This window comes from Salmo salar, chromosome 15 (assembly GCF_965601325.2).
Source record: "Salmo salar chromosome 15, fSalSal1, whole genome shotgun sequence".
Classification (NCBI taxonomy): domain Eukaryota; kingdom Metazoa; phylum Chordata; class Actinopteri; order Salmoniformes; family Salmonidae; genus Salmo; species Salmo salar.
Window position 1 is genome coordinate 67,126,667 of NC_138305.1, and position 21,325 is coordinate 67,147,991.

A 21,325-nucleotide genomic window follows, 5' to 3' on the forward strand; every position below is an offset into this window, starting at 1 on the left:
GGCTCTGTTCTAGGCCCTCTCCTATTCTCGCTATACACCAAGTCACTTGGCTCTGTCATATCCTCACATGGTCTCTCCTATCATTGCTATGCAGACGACACACAATTAATCTTCTCCTTTCCCCCTTCTGATAACCAGGCGGCGAATCGCATCTCTGCATGTCTGTCAGACATATCAGTGTGGATGACGGATCACCACCTCAAGCTGAACCTCGGCAAGACGGAGCTGCTCTTCCTCCCGGGGAAGGACTGCCCGTTCCATGATCTCGCCATCACGGTTGACAACTCCCTTGTGTCCTCCTCCCAGAGTGCTAAGAACCTTGGCGTGATCCTGGACAACACCCTGTCGTTCTCCACTAACATCAAGGCGGTGACCCGATCCTGTAGGTTCATGCTCTACAACATTCGCAGAGTACGACCCTGCCTCACACAGGAAGCGGCGCAGGTCCTAATCCAGGCACTTGTCATCTCCCGTCTGGATTACTGCAACTCGCTGTTGGCTGGGCTCCCTGCCTGTGCCATTAAACCCCTACAACTCATCCAGAACGCCGCAGCCCATCTGGTGTTCAACCTTCCCAAGTTCTCTCATGTCACCCCGCTCCTCCGCTCTCTCCACTGGCTTCCAGTTGAAGCTCGCATCCGCTACAAGACCATGGTGATTGCCTACGGAGCTGTGAAGGGAACGGCACCTCCATACCTTCAGGCTCTGATCAGGCCCTACACCCAAACAAGGGCACTGCGTTCATCCACCTCTGGCCTGCTGGCCCCCCTACCTCTGAGGAAGCACAGTTCCCGCTCAGCCCAGTCAAAACTGTTCGCTGCTCTGGCACCCCAATGGTGGAACAAGCTCCCTCACGACGCCAGGACAGCGGAGTCAATCACCACCTTCCGGAGACACCTGAAACCCCACCTCTTTAAGGAAAAAGGATAAAGTAGGATAAAGTTATCCTTCTAACCCCCCCCCTAAAAGATTTAGATGCACTATTGTAAAGTGGTTGTTCCACTGGATATCATAAGGTGAATGCACCAATTTGTAAGTCGCTCTGGATAAGAGCGTCTGCTAAATGACTTAAATGTAATGTAAATGTAAATAAATGTTTAGGACATCAATTGTGTCAGTATTATGTCATAATTGTGTAGCCCATAATAAGACAAAAGGCTCAGGTAAAGTGTTACGCTACCGATAGTTGCACTAAACATACAGTACCAGTCAAAAGTTTGGAAACACCTACTCATTGGCATTCTCTCAACCAGTTTCATGAGGTAGTCACCTGGAATGCATTTCAATTAACATGTGTGCCTTGTTAAAAGTGAATTTGTGGAATTTCTTTCCTGCTTAAAGCATTTGAGCCAATCAGTTGTGTTGTGACAAGGTATTGGTGGTATACAGAAGATAGCCCTATTTGGTAAAAGACCAAGTCCATATTATGGCAAGAACAGCTCAAATAAGCAAAGATAAACGGCAGTTCATCTCTGCTTTAAGGCATGAAGGTCAGTCAATCCGGAAAATTTCAAGAACTTTGAAAGTTTCTTTAAGTGCAGCCTAAAAATATGCTTCACAGAGTTCAAGTAACAGACACATCTCAACGTCAACTGTTCAGAGGAGACTGCGTGAATCAGGCCTTCATGGTCGAATTGCTGCAAAGAAACCACTACTAAAGGACACCAATGAGAAGAAGACACTTGCTTGGGCCAAGAAACACGAGCAATGGACATTAGACCTTTGAAATCTGTCCTTTGGTCCAATTTTTGGATTTTTGGTTGCAACCGCCATGTCTTTGTGAGACAGAATAGCTGAACGGAGGATCTCCGCATGTGTGGTTCCCACCGTGAAGCATGGAGGAGGAGGTGTGATGGTGTGGGGTGCTTTGCTGGTGACACTGTCTGTGATTTATTTAGAATTCAAGGCACACTTTACCAGCATGGCTACCACAGCATTCTGCAGCGATACACCATCCCAACCGGTTTGCGCTTAGTGGGACTATCATTTGTTTTTCAACATGACAATGACCCAACACACCTCCAGGCTGTGTAAGGGCTATTTGACCAAGAAGGAGAGTCATGGAGTGCTTCATCAGATGACCTGGCCTCAACATTCCCCTGACTTTAATCCAATTGAGATGGTTTGGGATGAGTTGGACCGCATAGTGAAGGAAAAGCAGTGCTCAGCATATCAAGACTGTTTGGAAAGCATTCCTTATGAAGCTGGTTGAGAGATTGCCAAGAGTGTGCAAAAATGTAATAAAGGCAAAGGGTGGCTACTTTGAAGAATCTAAAATATAAATATTTTGATTTGTTTAACATTTTTTGGATTACTACATGATTCCATATGTGTTATTTCGTAGTTTTGATGTCTTTACTATTATTCTACAATATAGAAAATAGTAAAAATAACAAAAAACCCTTGAATGTCGGTGTGTCCAAACTTTTGACTGGTACAGTACAGTATACAGTAGTTGCAGTACGACAGAATCCACTTTAGAAGGAAATTGAAACAACAAAAAACACACACAGGGGTGGTAGTCAACAATCTGTCATTTCTGCTTCCAACAGACAGAGAATAGAGTTGACATACTGTATCTATTTGTTGACAAGGTGTTGACATAGTACACTGGAAGCAGTTGGTATGACAGGACTACAAGACTGTCTTGTACCATGCACATTGCAGTACAAAGAATTCCCCCCACCCTACACACACACAGTCAGTAAGCAAATAATTAAGCAGTGTGGCTCTCCTTGCAGATAGGAAGCCATTACAAATTCCATTCTATTTTACGTTTCCTGTTATTTCCAAGGGAACAAAATTATCTGTGTTGACAGCTTTGTGAGAGTGTCGTATAAGATGAAAGATTCATACATTCGCATGGGGCTCTGAACTAAGACATTACAAAAGTGCATTGTTGCTGTACTGTGTCGAGCAGTGTGGGTGGACTGGGGGCTCTCTTTCCTTCACTCTCTTGAGCTCTGTCTCCAGCGCAGCAGGGAGAACAACTAAGACAACTCACACAGGCACGCACACATGGCCACACAAACATGTATATTCACATACTCTAACATATACACATGTGAACATGCCCACGTGCACGCGTACGTGCACACAGACAGCCCAGCCAGGATACAGTAAAGAGCACAGAGATTTGCAGTGGTGTAAAGTACTTAAGTAAAAATACTACTAGTACAACTTAAGTACCTTTTTGTGGTATCTGTATTTTACTTTACTACTTATATTTTTGGCACATTTTCTAATCAAATAAAAAAATATTAGTCACATGCGCCGAATACAACAGGTGTAGACCTTACAGTGAAATGCTTACTTACAAGCCCCTAACCAACAACGCAGTTTAAAAAATATGATAAGAAATAAAAGGAACAAGTAATTAAAGAGCAGCAATAAAATATCAATAGTCACGCTATATACAGGGGGTACCAGTACAGAGTCAATGTGTGGGGGCACCGGTTAGTCGAGGTAATTGAGGTGATATGTACATGTAGGTAGAGTTATTCAAGTGACTATGCATAGATAATAACAGAGAGTAGCACTGGCACAAAAGAGTGGGGGCAATGCAAATAGTCTGGGTAGAAAGTTGATTAGATGTTCAAGAGTCTTATGGTTTGGGGGTAGAAGCTGTTTAGAAGCCTCTTGGTCCTAGACTTGGTGCACCGGTACAGCTTGCCATGCGGTAGCAGAGAGAACAGTCTATGACTAGGGTGGCTGGAGTCTTTGACAATTTTTAGGGCCTTCCTCTGACACCGCCTGGTATAGAGGTCCTGGATGGCAGGAAGTCCAGGATCCAGTTGCAGAGGGAGGTGTTTAGTCCCAGGGTCCTTAGCTTATTGATGAGCTTTGAGGGCACTATGGTGTTGAACGCTGAGCTGTAGTCAATGAATAGCATTCTCACATAGGTGTTCCTTTTGTCAAGGTGAGAAAGGGCAGTGTGGAGCGCAATAGAGATTGCATCAGCTGTGGATCTGTTAGGGCAGAATGCAAATTGGGGTGGGTCTAGGATTTCTGGGATAATGGTGTTGATGTGAGCCATGACCAGCCTTTCTAAGCACTTCATGGCTACAGACGAGAGTGCTACAGGGCTTTAGTTATTTAGGCAGGTTACTTAGTGTTTTTAGGGCACAGGGACTATGGTGGTCTGCTTGAAACATGTTGGTATTACAGATTCGGACAGGGAGAGGTTGAAAATGTCAGTGAAGACATGCCAACCAGTTGCTCAGCGCATGCTCGCAGTACACGTCCTGGTAATCCGTCTGGCCCTGCAACCTGTTTAAAGATCTTACTCACATCGACTGTGGAGAGTGTGATCACACAATTGTCCTGAACAGCTGGTGCTCTCATGCATGTTTCAGTCTTATTTGCCTCAAAGCGAGCGTAGAATTAGATTAGCTCATCTGGTAGGCTCGTTTCACCGGGCATCTCTCGGCTGTGTTTCCCTTTGTAGTCTGTAATAGTTTGCAAGCCCTGCCACATCCAACGAGCATCAGAGCCGGTGTAGTACGATTCGATCTCAGTTCTCTATTGACGCTTTGCCTGTTTGATGGTTCGTCGGAGAGCATAGCGGGATTTCTTATAAGCTTCAGGGTTAGAGTCCGGCTCCTTGAAAGTGGCAGCTCTAGCCTTTAGCTCCGTGCAGATGTTGCCTGGAATCCATGGCTTCTGGTTGGGGTACATACGGTCACTGTGGGGACGACGTCATCAATGCACTTATTGATGAAGCCAATGACTGATGTGGTTTACTCCTCAATGCCATCGGAAGAATCCCGGAACATATTTCAGTCTGTGCTGGTAAAACAGTCCTGTAGCTTAGCATCTGCTTCATCTGACCACTTTTTATATTGACCAAGTCACTGGTGCTTCCTGCTTTAATTTTTGCTTGTAATCAGGAATCAGGAGGATAGAATTACAGTGCCTTACAAAAGTATTCATCCCTCTTGGTGTTTTTCCTATTTTGTTGCATTACACCCTGTAATTTCAATGGATTTTTATTTGGATTTCATGTAATGGACATACACAAAATAGTCCACATTGGTGAAGTGAAATGAAAAAATAACTTGTTTAAAAAATTCAAAAAAAATTCAAAACGGAAAAGTGATGTGTGCATATGTATTCACCCCCTTTGCTATGAAGTCCCTAAATAAGATCTGGTGCAACCAATTACCTTCAGAAGTCACATAATTAGTTAATAAAATCCACCTGTGTGCAATCTAAGTGTCACATGATCTGTCATATGATCTCAGTATATATACACTTGTTCTGAAAGGCCCCAGAGTCTGCAACACCACTAAGCAAGGGGCACCACCAAGCAAGCGGCACCATGAAGACCAAGGAGCTCTCCAAACAAGTCAGGGAAAAAGTTGTGGAGAAGTACAGATCAGGGTTGGGTTATAAAAAAATATCCGAAACTTTGAACATCCCATGGAGCACCATTAAATCCATTATTAAAAAATGGAAAGAATATGTCACCACAACAAACCTGCCAAGAGAGGGCCACCCACCAAAACTCACAGACCAGGCAAGGAGGGCATTAATCAGAGAGGCAACAAAGAGACCAGGTAACCCTGAAGGAGCTGCAAAGCTCTACAGAGGAGATTGGAGTATCTTTCCATAGGACCACTTTAAGCCATACACTCCACAGAGCTGGGCTTTACGGAAGAGTGGCCAGAAAAAAGTAATTGCTTCAATAAAAAAATAAACAAACACGTTTGGTGTGGGAGACTCCCAAACATATGGAAGAAGGTACTCTGGTCAGATGAGACTAAAATGTAGCTTTTTGGCCATCAAGGAAAACTGGCGCCAACCCAACACCTCTCATCACCCCAAGATGGCAGGGACTGGGAAACTGGTCAGAATTGAAGGAATGATGAATGGCGCTAATTACAGAGAAATTCTTGAGGGAAACCTGTTTGTCTTCCAGAAATTTGAGACTGGGATGGAGGTTCACCTTCCAGCAGGACAACGACCCTAAGCCTACTGCTAACGCAACACTCGGGTGGTTTAAGGGGAAACATTTAAATGTCTTGGAATGGCCTAGTAAAATCGCAGACCTCAATCCAATTGAGAATCTTAAAGATTGCTGTACACCAGCAGAACCCATCCAACTTGAAGGAGCTGGAGCAGTTTTGCCTTGAAAAAATGGGCAAAAATCCCAGTGGCTAGATGTGCCAAGCTTATAGAGACATACCCCAAGAGACTTGCAGCTGCAATTGCTGCAAAAGGTGGCTCTACAAAGTATTGACTTTGGGGGGGTGAATAGTTATGCACGCTCAAGTCTTTTTTCTTGCTTGTTTCACAATAAAAAATATTTTGCATCTTCAAAGTGGTAGCATGTTGTGTAAATGAAATGATACAAACCCCCCCAAAAATATATATTTTAATTCCAGGTTGTAAGGCTAGTAGAACAGAAGGCAGTGGAAGTTTATTCAATCGCCTATGAATTCTCAGAAGGTAGCCCGACCTCCGCCCTCTTTTTTCTCTGTCTTCTCTTCATGGAAATGACAGGGATTTGGGCCTGTTCCTGGGAAAGCAGTATGTCCTTCACGTCGGGCTCGTTAATGGAAAAAAAAGCTTCTGCCAGTTCATGGTGAGTAATCGCTGTTCTGTCGGTAGCAGCAACATTATGTGCAAAATAAGTTAAAAAAAAGTTACAAACAACGCAAAAAAACAACAAAAAAACACAGTTGGAACACGTAAAACGTCAGCCATCATCTCCGGCGCCATGATACAAAAGTAAAGAAAATAATGTCATGTAATGTAAAAACTGTCACCAAAAAGTGCTCGTTACATTTCGAATGCCTAGGACATGAAAATGGTCCAATTCACACACATAACAAGAGAACATCCCTGGTCATCCATACTGCCTCTGATATGGCAGATTCACTAAACACAAATGCTTCATTTTTAAATTATGTCTGAGTGTTGCAGTGTGCCCCAGGCTAGCCGTAAACTTAAAAAACAAAAAAATTGTGCCGTCTGGTTTGCATAATACAAGGAATGTGAAATTATTTCTACTTTCACTTTTGATACATAAGTATATCTGAGCAACTACAATTACTTTTGATACTTAAATATATACTTTTACTCAAGAAGTATTTTACTGGGTGACTTTCACTTGAGTATGAATATTGGGTACATGGAACCCAAAATAGTTCTACCTGGAACGAAAAAGGGTTCTACCTGGAACCAAAAAGAGTTCTCCTTGGGGACAGCCAGGGAACCCTTTTGGAACCCTTTTTCTAAGACTGAATGAATTGTGCGGACCCATTGACAAATAGCAGGGTAACTCATAAGGAAGACTGGGGAACAAAGTAACACAGCATCAGTAGTAACAACAAAATGTTATTCAGTGTGTTAATGCTTGGTTAGTGTATCTACATGCCTATGAATTTTTGCTTAAATCCATTGATAAAAAAAAAATTGGAACAAGAAATTGTTTTTCAGGCAGAATTCTAAATATTCTTGCTGCCTCTCTGTTTTTATTATTGACCTGTGGAACATTCCCCTTGTATCTAATCATAAACCATTTTTATCAGTAAGAAAGGGTATTTTGATTGGTATAGTTGATAAGATTTAGCCCCTTACCCAAAATTCCATTATGATAACCAATGGCATTTCTTTACATCAAGTTTGCCAGTACAACTAAGATAATACCTTAGAAAAATGAAAAAAGGCAAATTCATACTTTTGAATGCTAAAAGTATATTATATTAAATGTATACATTTTGGCTACTTCATTTTTGGTCAATATGGCATGCGTAAAATATCAAAGAAACATTTTGTTGTTGTCAATTAGGTGTATTTTCATTCAAATATCAGTTTCAAATTATAAATACACCACTAGTCCAAAGTTGTATTTCTTTTGTATGTAGAATATTAGTGAAGACATCAAAACTATGAAATAACACATGGAATCATGTAGTAACAAAAGAAAGTGTTAAACAAATCAAAATATATTTTATATTTGAGATTCTTCAAATCGCCACCCTTTGCCTTGATGACAGCTTTGCACACTCTTGGCATTCTCTCAACCAGCTTCATGAGGTAGTCACCTGGAATGCATTTTAATTAACAGGTGTACCTTAAAAGTTAATTTGTGGAATTTATTTCCTTCTTAATGCGTTTGAACCAATCAGTTGTGCTGTGACAAGGTACAGGGTATACAGAAGATAGCCCTATTTGCTAAAAGACCAAGTCCATATTATGGCAAAAAAACTGCTCAAATAAGCAAAGAAAAATGACAGTCCATCATTACTTTAAGACATGAAGGTCAGTCAATACGGAAACTTTTAAGAACTTTGAAAGTTTCTTCAAGTGCAGTGGCAAAAATCATCAAGTGCTATGATGAAACTGGCTCTCATGAGGACCGTCACAGGAATGGATAACCCAGATTTACCTCTGCTGCAGAGGATAAGTTCATAAGTTATAAGGATAAGTTACCAGCCTCAGAAATTGCAGCCCAAATAAATGCTTCACAGAGTTCAAGTAACAGACACATCTCAACTTTAAGTGTTCAGAGGAGACCGCGTGAATCAGACCTTCATGGTCGAATTGCTGCAAAGAAACCACTACTAAAGGATACCAATAATAAGAAGAGACTTGCTTGGGCAATGGACATTAGGACTTGCACGAGCAATGGACATTAGAATGGTGGAAATTGGTGATTTTTGGTTCCAACCGGCAAGTCTTTATGAGACGCGGTGTGGGTGAACGGATGAAAACCGCATGTGTATTTCCCATCGTAATGCATGGAGGAGGGGATGTTATGGTGATGGGGTGCTTTGCTGGTGACACTGTCTGTGATTTATTTAGAATTCAAGGCACACTTAACCAGCATGGCCACCACATCATTCTGCAGCGATACGCCATCCCTTCTGGTTTGGGCTTAGTGGGACTATCATTTGTTTTTCAACAGGACAATGACCCAACACACCTCTAGGCTGTGTAAGGGCTATTTTACCAAGAAGGAGAGTGATGGGGTGCTGCATCAGATGACCTGGCCTCCATAATCTCCCGACATCAACCAAATTGAGATGGTTTGGGATGAGTTGGACCACAGAGTGAAGGAAAAGCAGCCAACAAGTGCTCAGTATATATGGGAACTCCTTCAAGACTGCTGGAAAAGCATTCCAGGTGAAGCTGGTTGAGAGAATGCCAAGAGTGTGCAAAGCTATCATTAAGGCAAAGGGTGGCTATTTAAAGACTCTCAAATATAAAATATAATTTGATTTCTTTAACACTTTTTTGGTTACTACATGATTCTTTATGTTTTATTTCATAGTTTTGATGTCTTCACTATTATTCTATAATGTATAAAATAGTAAAAATAAAGAAAAACCCTTGCATGAGTAGGTGTTCTAAAACTTTTGACCGGTAGTGTATTTTAAATTAACATTTTTACAGTGTTACATTTAACCCTGCCTTTGGGGTCAATTGTAACATTTCATTTCCGCCACTTTCAGTTGAATTTTAAACGACTGGTGTACTAGCTGAGATATATGCATGTTGTTTGTATAAAACAACTAAACCGTGAACACACCAGGTCTGATGCGTTTTTCCCTCCACTTTTCCCCAAAAATTGCATAACGTCTCCAACACTGCTGCGGTCATTCTCAATGGCAATATGTTGTTCAAAGTGAATGGAGAGCATGCAGTAATGAGAGAAAGATCATATACTAAGGGAAAAATTATATGCTACTGAAAATATTAGGATAGGCTGCTCATCCAATAGGATGAATCATTAAAGGAGCTTGGCTACCTTTCATTCAGTTGCACCCCATTTAATAAGAGAGGACATGCAAAACTAGCACCTGTCATGATTCCTTGCACATATGCTGACTATTATGACACTTGCTGCCTACAGTTTTCTTTCTATCTGATTAAAGAGATGAAGTCCAGACAGGCAAGGCCTATTTTAGGAAACTCTCTGAATGGAGATAGATAATTAGCGAACTCATACATGCACACCCACCCTCTTAAAAGGACCCATAAATCAAAGCCGCCTGCAGCACATCTCCCTTGGGCACATAAGGGAGCGAACGGAATTTACACAATTGTTACCTGGAGGAATATGGGAGAGGGTCATGCTTTTTCAATTTCAGTTAGGACGAGGGTGTAGTATATAGTTGACATCTTGAAGCGCTCGTCCCGCATGCGGGATCAACATCCAGCGAAAAATCATATCGCCATATTCATAACCGAACCATAACAAAATTAAATAAATAAAAATTCTCAAATATAGGACTATTTTATATCGTTTTATAGATACACCTCTCCTGAATCGAACCACGTTGTCCGATTTCAAAAAGGCTTTACAGCAAAAGCAAAATATTAGATTATGTTAGAGGAGTGTATCGTCAAAGTAGCCACATCGCCATTTTCCGACCAACCACATGCATCACAAATAACCAAAAAACAGCTAAATGCAGCACTAACCTTTGACAATCTTCATCAGATGACACTCCTAGGACATCATGTTACACAATACATGCATTCTTTTGTTCGATAAAGTTCATATTTATATATAAAAACAGCATTTTACATCGGCGCATGACGTTGACAAAATATTTTCCCTCAAATGCATCCGGTGGATCAGCAGTACAATTTACTAAATTACTATTCAAAAACATTTTTTAAATGTAATATTGTCATTCAAAGAATTATAGATTAACATCTCGTGAAAGCACCCGCTTTGCCAGATTTAACAATAACTTTACTGGGAAATCACACTTTGCAATAAAAGGGGATGCTATACTCAGAAAAATAGGCTAGCGATACAGGTCAGCGCCATCTTGGAACAATCGAATATCAAATCTACTCTTGTATACTATTGTAAATATTCCCTTACCTTTGATTATCTTCATCAGAAGGCACTTCCAAGAATCCCAGGTCCACAACAAATGTAGTTTTGTTCGAAAAAGTTAATCATTTATGTCCCAATAGCTTCTTCTTGTTAGCGCGTTCCGAAGGCTACTCAAAATGTACCGTAGTGCGCGGGACTTCTCGTCACGAATGTGCAAAAAAAAAATATTTAAGTTCGTTCAAACATGTCAAACGTTGTATAACATAAATCTTTAGGGCCTTTTTCAACCAGAGCTTCAATAATATTCAAGGGGGACGATTGCATTGTCTTTCTAAACGTTTCGAAAGGGGAGGGTAGGCAGGGGCGCCCGCGTCATAATGGTAATGGCCCTCCCCCTATGACCAAGTTCCACAGCCTGTCATTCGGTCAGTTTGTACCGTAGAAGACTCAAACCACTTTGTAAAGACTGGGGACATCTAGTGGAAGCCATAGGAAGTGCTCAATGAATCCTAACTCACGGTGTGTTTTATAGGCAAAGTGCTATAGTTGAGTCCACAAATCAGATTTCCACTTCCTGTTAGGATCCGTCTCGGGGTTTTGACTGCCATATGAGTTCTGTTATACTCACAGACACCATTCAAACAGTTTTAGAAACTTTAGAGTGTTTTCTATCGAAATCTACTAATTATACGCATATCCTAGCTTCTGAGTTTGAGTAGGAGGCCGTTTAAAATGGGCATGTATTTAAAAAAAATTGCTGTAGCACCCCCTATTCTTGGCGTGCGTCAAGAGGTTAAATGTCATATTGCTTTGGGTTTGATAATTAGTTATCTTATTATATCTCAATGTTTGCCCGGTGATGCCCCGCATCACTGATTCTCTGCTATCAAGTCTGGTCTCAATCAAATGATCCATAGCCTATACTATAGGCTATTGGCCTAGGCTATAAGAAGAGCAAATATCGGAGAAGCACAGGGCAAAGTTATATTTAAAGAAAATGTACTTCCTTCCAGAGTTTTTGCGCTGCTGGGGTTGTGTATATGAAAAACTAGCCACATATCTACAACGCAAAATCCATGTGTACGTGTGTGTATAGCGCGCATGTTATGATGTGTGTGTACGCATGTGTCTGTGCCTATGTTTGTGTTTCTTCACAGTCCCCGCTGTTCCATAAGGTGTATTTTTACCTGCTTTTTAAATCTGATTCTACTGCTTGCATCAGTTACCTGATGTGAAATAGAGTTCCATGTAGTCATGGCTCTATGTAGTACTGTAACGGCCGTCGTAGGAAGTGGACCAAGGCGCAGCGGGTTGAGTGCTCATTTTAACTTTATTAAGAACACTGACGAAACAAAACAAGAAAACGAACGGACGACAAACAGTAATGCAGGCTATACACAGCTATGCACAAACAACCTCCCACAATTCCCATAATAAACACACCCCTATACATAGGACCTTCAATCAGAGGCAACGAAAAACAGCTGCCTCCAATTGAAGGCCCAATCCCAATTAACTAAACATAGAAATAGATAGACTAGACTGAACATAGAAATACACTAACATAGAACATAGACCAAAACCCCGGAATACTCTAAACAAACACCCCTCTACATAAACAATATTATCAACAACCCCGAACCACATAAAACAAACACCCCCCTGCCACATCCTGACCAAACTACAATAACAAATAACCCCTTTACTGGTCAGAACGTGACAAGTACTGTGTGCCTCCCATAGTCTGTTCTGGACTTGGGGACTGTGAAGAGACCTCTGGTGTTAAGGCTTGTGGGGTATGCATGGGTGTCCGAGCTGTTTGCTAGTATTTTAAACAGACAGCTCGGTACCTTCAGCTTGTCAACACCTCTTACAAAAACAAGTAATGAGGAAGTCAATCACTCTTCCACCTTGAGCCATGAGAGACTGACATGCATGTCATTAATGTTAGCTCTCCGTGTACTTTTCAGGGCCAGCCGTGCTGCCCTGTTCTGAGCCAACTTGAATTTTCCCAAGTCCCTCTTTGGTGCACCTGACCACACGACTGAACAGTAGTCCAGGTGCGACAAAACCAGGCCTGTAGGACCTGCCTTGTTTATAGTGTTGTAAAGAAGTCAGAAAAACACTTTATTATGGACAGACTTCTCCCCATCTTAGCTACTGTTGTATCAATATGTTTTGACCATGACAGTTTACAATCCAGGTTTATTCCAAGCAGTTTAGTCACCTCAACTTGCTCAATTTCCACATTATTCATTACGAGATGTAGTTGAGGTTTAGTGTTTAGTGAATGGTTTGTCCCAAATACAATGCTTTTAGTTTTGGAAATATTTAGGACTAACTTATTCCTTGCTACCCATTCCGAAACTAACTGCAGCTTTTTGTTATCTGTTGCAGTCATTTCAGTCACTTTAGTGGCTGATGTGTATAGTTTTGAGTCATCCGCATACATAGACACACTGGCCTTACTCAAAGCCAGTGGCATGTTGTTAGTAAAGATTGAAAAAGGGCAAGGGGCCTTAACAGCTACCCTGGGGAATTCCTGATTCTACCTGGATTATGTTTGAGAGGATTCAATTAAAGAACACCCTCTCTTCTGTTGGACAAGTAACTCTTTATCCACATTATAGCAGGGGCTGTAAAGCCATAACACATATGTTTTTCCAGCAGCAGACTATGATCAATAATGTCAAAAGCTGCACTGAAGTCTAACAAGACAGCCCCCTCAGTCATTTTATCATCAATTTTTATCAGCCAATCATCAGTCATTTGTGTAAATGCTGTGCTTGTTGAGTGTCCTTCCCTATAAGCGTGCTGAAAGTGTGTTGTCAATTTGTTTACTGTGAAATAGCATTGTATCTGGTCAAACACCATTTTTCACTGATGATCAGATACATCAAGTGTAACTGGTTCTGTTGCGCTCAATCTTTACACTTGATAGACAACTTTATCACTGTTCCAAAATTAGAGTATGTTATTTTTTAACAAATCAAAACTTATTTGGTGCTGCAGCATGTGCTCATTCCTTGTCATGCTCTGTTGTGGTATTATGGTATTATGATGTAAAATTATTTAGAATTGCAGGAAATCCATTTATAAAAGGCTTTTTTCTCAGACTGCAAATAAGATGTTAAATTCATGCAGTTCTTTCATTATAATGAAATATTTTCTGCGGTGGTCTGCAAATCCACAACCTACTGGCTACTTTGCCATGTAATGCTTACAAAACAAAGAACCATTTCTAAAACTGCATAGCTAAGGCTCTGGTCTGTCCTAGGAATGAGGGTAAATAGGTAGGCATGTTCTTACCCAAAATAATAATTAAAACGTAAAATGGATATAGGGGAGGGTCAGGTAAAAATATATTTTACTGAAGGGAGGGCCATCCATTTTAATTTCAGAGAGGTCACATTTTCTCCAGGTGTTCCTTATTATAAATAACGTACAGTCCCTAAGCAAATAACATTTCTCTTTTACAAAAACATTGCCTTAGCTTCAAAAACTTTCTGTATGTCACGTCCTGACCATAGTAAGCTGTTATTTTCTATAGTAGAGTAGGTCAGGGCGTGACAGAGGGATTTCTAGTTTAGTTTTTCTATGTGTTATGTTCTAGTTTTGTATTTCTATGTTGGGTTGTTCTAGTTTTGTATTTCTATGTTGGGCTTTGTTTGAGATGATCTCCAATTAGAGGCAGCTGGTCATCGTTGTCTCTAATTGGAGTTCATATTTAAGTTGGTGTTTGTCCCACCTGGGTTTGTGGGAGATTATCTTTGAGTCAGTGTATGTTTCACCTCTGCGTCACGGTTTGTTGTTTTTGTCATTCAGTTTATTTATATGTATTGCATAGTTTCACAGTGTAAATAAAATGTGGAACGACACACACGCTGCACTTTGGTCCGCTTCTCCTTACGACAACCGTGACAGAATCTCCCACCACCAAAGGACCAAGCAGCGTGCCCAGGAGAAGCAGGACAAATGGACATGGGAGAAAATCCTGGACGGGAGAGGACCCTGGAGGCAGGCCGGGGAATATCGCCGGTCAAGGGAGCAGATGGAGGCTGCGAGAGATGAACGGCGAATATATGAGGCACTAGCACGGCAACAATGGAAACCCGAGAGGCAGCCCCAATAAAAAAATTGTGGGGGGGGGGGAGATTGGCAGAGTCAGGGTGGAGACCTGAACCAACTCCCCATGCTTACCGTGGGGAGCGAGTGAAGAAGCAAGCATCGTGTTATGCGGTGATACGCACTGTGTCGCCAGTGCGCATTCACAGCCCGGTGCGATCTGTGCCCGCGCCCCGCATTTGTCCAGCTAGGTTGAGCATTCAGCCAGGAAGGGTGGTGCCAGCTCAGCGCTCCTGGTCTCCAGTTCACCTTCTCGGTCCAGGATATCCTGCGCCGGCTCTGCGTACTGTGTCGCCAGTGCGTATTCACAGCCCAGTGCATCCTGTGCCGGTGCCCCGCGTTTGCCGGGCGAAAGTAAGCATCCAGCCAGGACGGGTTGTGCCAGCTCTACGCTCAAGACCTCCAGTGCGCCTCCACGGCCCAGTATATCCTGTGCCTGCCCCACGTACCCGGCCTCCAGTGAGTCTATCCAGCCTGGTACGCCCTGTGCCTGCTCCTCGCACTTGCCCTGAGGTGCGTGTCACCAGTCTGGCGCCACCTGTGCCAGCCCCACGCATCAGGCCTCCAGTGCACATTCCCAGTCCAGAGCTTCCGGCGACAGTTCCCAGTCCAGAGCTTCCGGCGACAGTTCCCAGTCCAGAGCTTCCGGCGACAGTTCCCAGTCCAGAGCTTCCGGCGACAGTTCACAGTCCGGAGCTTCATGCGACAGCTTCACAGTCCGGAACCTCCTGAGACGGCCTCGCAGTCCGGAGCCTCCTGAGACGGCCTGACAGTCCGGAACCTCCTGAGACGGCCTGCAGCCCGGAACCTCCTGAGACGGCCTGCAGCCCGGAACCTCCTGAGACGGCCTGCAGCCCGGAACCTCCAGCGGCGGCCTGCAGCCCGGAACCTCCTGAGACGGCCTGCAGCCCGGAGCCTCCAGCGGCGGCCTGCAGCCCGGAGCCTCCAGCGGCGGCCTGCAGCCCGGAGCCTCCAGCGGCGGCCTGCAGCCCGGAGCCTCCAGCGGCGGCCTGCAGCCCGGAGCCTCCAGCGGCGGCCTGTAGCCCGGAGCCTCCAGCGGCGGCCTGCAGCCCGGAGCCTCCGGTGATGATCCATGCTCCGGTGATACAAAAGCGGAGGGATCAGCTTGGCGGAGCGGGGGTTATGCCCCGAACCAGAGCCGCCTCCTCTGCTGGAGGATCCGCTGGATGATAAGGTTCTGTGTACTGCACCAGAGCCGCCATAGACACTTGTCACCCTCCCTTTTTTTTTCTTGTTGTTGTTTAATTGCATTCGGAGTCTGCACCTTTGGGGGGTGGGGGGGGGGTACAGTCACGTCCTGACCACAGTAAGTTGTTATTTTCTATAGTAGAGTAGGTCAGGGCGTGACAGGGGGGGTTTCTAGTTTAGTTTTTCTATGTTATGTTCTAGTTTTGTATTTCTATGTTGGGTTGTCCTAGTTTTTGTATTTCTATGTTGGGCTTTGTTTGAGATGATCTCCAATTAGAGGCAGCTGGTCATCGTTGTCTCTAATTGGAGGTCATATTTAAGTTGGTGCTTGTCCCACCTGGGTTTGTGGGAGATTATCTTTGAGTCAATGTATGTTTCACCTCTGCGTCACGGTTTGTTGTTTTTGTCATTCAGTTCATTTATATTTATTGCATAGTTTCACAGTGTAAATAAAATGTGGAACGACACACACGCTGCACTTTGATCCGCTTCTCCGTACGACTACCGTGACACTGTAGAATATCAAAAACTAGTCTATGTTATAGAATAATGCTAAATCAATGTAGCCTATCATATAAATTGACACGCAAAGTTTGAAGGGGGAGATAGAGACAGCTGTGATATAGGCTATATGAAGATGAAATTTACAACCATTTGAAAATAGAAACACATGCACACAACCTGTCCGTAGCGGCCTAATGATCAGGCGTTATTACATTTTTTGTGAAGCAATGGGTGGTTATTTGAGTGCTTTATCTAAATCTGTGCAACCACTTATCTAGGTGACCACTTAAGGGTAAACTCTGGCGGATATTTTCTTGTCTCTGTCTTTTAGAGTTGCCTATAGCACATGTGGTCACCTAGATTCACTATAGCAGGCCTATAATATATAGCCTAATATATAGGCTATACAAATTATGCATTCATATATTAATTAATTTCTAACTTACACATCTCTCTGCCTTCTTCACTGTTCCCTTCTGGCCCAATTAACACATCTTCGCTGGCAACTTCACTGGCCTATCTTCCCCCTCTCTCTAGCTCTTAACGAGTAGCCTACACTCTAGAACCTAAAAGGGTTCTTCGGCTGTCACCATAGGAGTACCCTTCTAAGAACCCTTTTTGGCTCCAGGTAGAACTCTTTTGGGTTATATGTAGAACCCTTTCCACAGAGGTACCTGGAACTAAAAAGTGTTCTACCTGGAACAAAAAGGGTTCTTCTATGGGGACAGCTGAAGAACCCTTTTGAAACCCTTTTTTTCTGAGTGTATATATAGACAATGAACAGTAATATAGTTTGAAACTTATTTTGAGCAATTATTTTTACACTAATAGGCCTAGGCTTATTCGAGGAGAGAAGCATCGATCGATCCTATTGCTTGCTGAATGCCTGTAAAAGAGGCTACAGCATTGGCAATGAACTGGCAGTGACGTTAGAATGGCGAGAGCGACGTGTAGCTCTGGTGTGATGTGATCACATTGGTTAAATTGATACATTGCTGCACTGATAGATTGCAAACATAAAAAACAGGCACACAGAAATTAATGAATCAATTCACACAACAAAGCCACAGACCTGTCAGTGGCAGTGCGCGACCTCCCAATGTCCTAGATAATAATTTATATTGGTCAACAACTTATTTTCGCATGTGAAAAGATGTAAAAATCAAACCTATTTAGAATAAATAATTCACGCAGTATGATATTTTGCAATTGGTGTAAACGACATCAGAAATAAATAAGACGTGTTTGAGAGTCCAGTGCCTCTGACTCTGCACGTTCATGCTTCTATCTTACCTCCCACCTTTCCTTATTTGTATCTGTACATAATGATTTACAATTACAATTTATCAGTAGTTTTTTTAATAAATACAGTATGTCCTTATTTGAGAAACATGCTTTTTCACCTTGCCCATATTTTTATGAGGATACACACATGAACAGGGTCCAGGGATAACAAATGGACTGACCGTTGAAGCTGACGTTGCGTATATACTTGAGCAGGGTCTTCCCCTCGGCTGCCTCCATCCCAGGGCAAATGCCAGAGTGCTCTGGACACAGGTCTCTCTGTATATTGTGGAGGGCATAAGCCATGGCGTACACAGCATCTATTACAAACTGCACCTTCCCCTCCTGCTCATACTTGGAGTCTATCCCGATCCGCTCCTGGCCTGAGGAGAGAGGAGAGAGGAGAGAAAGGAGAGAGGAGAGGTCAAGAAAAGGACACAGTCACACACTGTGAATCAGTTACCCTGTTGCGTGCGTAACACGGCATGGGTCACATTCCTGCAGAGTTCTGTTGCAGTACCGCAAAACCAAATTCTACCCAAGAAGGAGATGAGCAGGTGGAACTGAATACCATATGTACATATGCATATTGTATAGCGAAGTCAGCCCACTATAGGCCCTATAGTTGAGATTTGTATCTTTTGTCCCATTTTAGGAGTGTTCAAGGCCATGACGAGAGGCATTCTAGAGGAATCTCCTAGCATTGTCAGCAGCACCATGCTCGACTACAGTCTCTCTTCAGTGCTCCTCTGCCCTTTCACTATGGACTAGGTCTTTTCATTTCACTGGTGATACCCTGACTGAATGTGTAATGAATGGCTTCAGGTTGGTGGGGGATTTCTTATCTCTCACTTTTTGTGGGTGGGGATCCTTTGCCTGATGTGTATTGCACCTTTTTTATGTGCTAATGTGAACAGGTTATGTCATTAAGTGTGGCATATGGATGCTGAATATATTCATTTGAAAGACGCAAGCAGTAATTAACAAGGATGCATTAACTGGAAAGCAGCTCGTAAATCCACAGTACAAAATAACAGATGAACTGTGGTGTGCTATACAGCACTGTGGGGAAAAGCTGCCAGAGATCACTGTGTGATTTTCACATGTAAATACTGAATAAAGACTCCCACTTCACGTTGCGAACTTGATCATAAGAAGAAGGAAAAAAGACAGGCTGTGCCACAAGGCCGAATATGAATACAACGTGGGAGACTGGCAAAAGCTGAAAAAGGTCAAATGGAATAAATGTTGACATTTTCTCCAGTTTCTCTCCTTTCAACATACATTTCAGCCCACAGATAACCTTTGTTGTTTTCCAGAGCAGTGAGTAGAGCGTTGATAGAAACAACTTTGAATGCAAAAAAAATACCTTCCCTTCAGTACCTCACATTCATAAATATAGATCGGCTTGGTTAGATGTGAAAAAGACAGAAATGGAAGCAGCTATACGCCGACTTCACAGTTAAAAGAGAATATCTTCCTTAGTATGGCAGAAGTACGTGGATGTGAATAAGAGGCATTTTAGTGTCTTTGTACAATGCTTATATGCTTTGTTGATATTCTAAATTAAATTTGTATGTAGTTTATGGAGAGTGCAATGATCTGTAGCATGTGGCACATAAAGAAATGATGAAAGGCGCTATATAACATATTATACCAACAAATCCCTGTCACTCCAACTGCTATAGCTACAAGGCCCTTCAGTACTTCAAGCCATATCAAATATATAAATCCCTGTCACTAGCACTGACATAGTGGTATTGTATCTCTTTTAGCATTGTTGGCATACCTGTAGGATGGATAGATATCACTGTAAGCAACACTTCCACACTACCAATGCTCCCAAGTCCCAACACACCTCATTACAAATAATGCTTGCAGCTAGATTAAAGCATTGTCAGTAATAAAGCTCTCTGGGTGCATCAATAGTGAGTTACTGTATCTTACTTGCATCATTTCTGTGTAGTCTCTCTGATCAGTATCTCTCCAAATGGCATACATGTTTGCTCTACCATCTACTTAGCATACATGAAACAGCTGAACACTGCTGACATGGTGCCTTTACCCAACTGGGCACAACTTTACTCTCTCAGTAGGACCAGCTATTTAAGCTATTTGCATTATCCAGTGGGCCTACACCTTCAAGTCTGCATTAAAATATGTACTACAATTTAAGTCTCTTCCTATACCTGTAGCCTTGTATAGGAGCATGACATGCATTAAAGTGCAAATGCATTACATTGGCAATGGCAATGCCCCCTCCCACAAACAAACACATCAAAATACAAATACCCAAGCAAACAAATGTCTGGCTACCTACCTGTGCATTTCCTGCTGGTGTCCTCTCGTTTGGAGGAGCTGAGGAGCCTGCAGTCAAAATTTTCCTCCCAGAACTCGGCGAACCACACATTTCTGCGATTATTCTCCAGGGTGAGCGAGGTGAAGTATTCATCAAAGCCTGGAGAATGGAAAAAGAAAAGAGAATTCTGAAAGTAATTAAGCGAGACTTGGGAAGTGTTACTGGAGCGCTGTGCTGTACTGGCTGTTAGGAGTTTTATTAGTCTCATAGCTACAGTACAACTTAACCACTTTTCATTCTATTTTGACCACTGCAGTTCCTATGTATGACATGGATCTTTAATCTTGGAAATCACATGAATATGACAGGATGCATAATAAATAATAACAGGGTTAGTATATGAAGTCTATATGCACAGTACTTCGTTAGGAGGGCAGTACCTTGTAGGTGTCTGCATATATAGTGCATGTACATAGATTTTATCTATTAACTTTTGTGTAATACGCTTTATGCTTTGGGCATTTGTATTTATTTATGATAAATTATACTGTGGGGGTTCTATATACACACACTCAGGGTTTCTGACCTCACCAGTATAATGTATTTTATGTTGCACTATTTTTTTTAACGTATTCTACCATGTGAAAATGAATTACTGTAATAAACAATGAAATCAATAGATCAGCAGTAACATTAATTGATACCAAGCCCAAAGACTGGCTTGATGTATCATTTCCAGCTGTGACGTACTCATAGTCCTACAGTAATGTCTACATGGGTTTCTTCTCTCTCACATAGTCGGTTTTATCAGCTAAATCAGAGAGATGACTAATCATGACTGAATGACTCAGCTGATTTTCTTTTGAAAGGGACATCAATGATGCATGCTGGTTTAATATACTCCTCTTGCCTTCTGGCTCTTACCAGACCAAGTCTTGTCCTGTCTAGACCTGTCTAATTAAAAACCCACACTTCACTTTCCAGCTAGTCCCCAGATTGTAATGATAAATGGCTATTATTGTAGTGACATTGAGCAGAACTGCTGGTAAAACAATAGTTTGTGAGCTACGCACAAGACCGCAGTACAACAATCTGTGTTCTAC

At 42.4% G+C, this 21,325-nt stretch overlaps 1 protein-coding gene across 1 annotated transcript in view; it reads right to left on the minus strand.

The window, feature by feature from the left end:
• Positions 1-21,325, minus strand: part of LOC106571845 (metabotropic glutamate receptor 7) — a 136,744-nt gene that overhangs the window by 23,826 nt on the left and 91,593 nt on the right. Inside the window, exons 5-6 of the mRNA XM_045695915.2 lie at positions 20,244-20,381; positions 18,106-18,306 (exon numbers count right to left, since the gene is read on the minus strand). Of these exons, the coding sequence (XP_045551871.1) occupies positions 18,106-18,306; positions 20,244-20,381 (339 nt within the window). The remainder of the gene's footprint in view (positions 1-18,105; positions 18,307-20,243; positions 20,382-21,325) is intronic.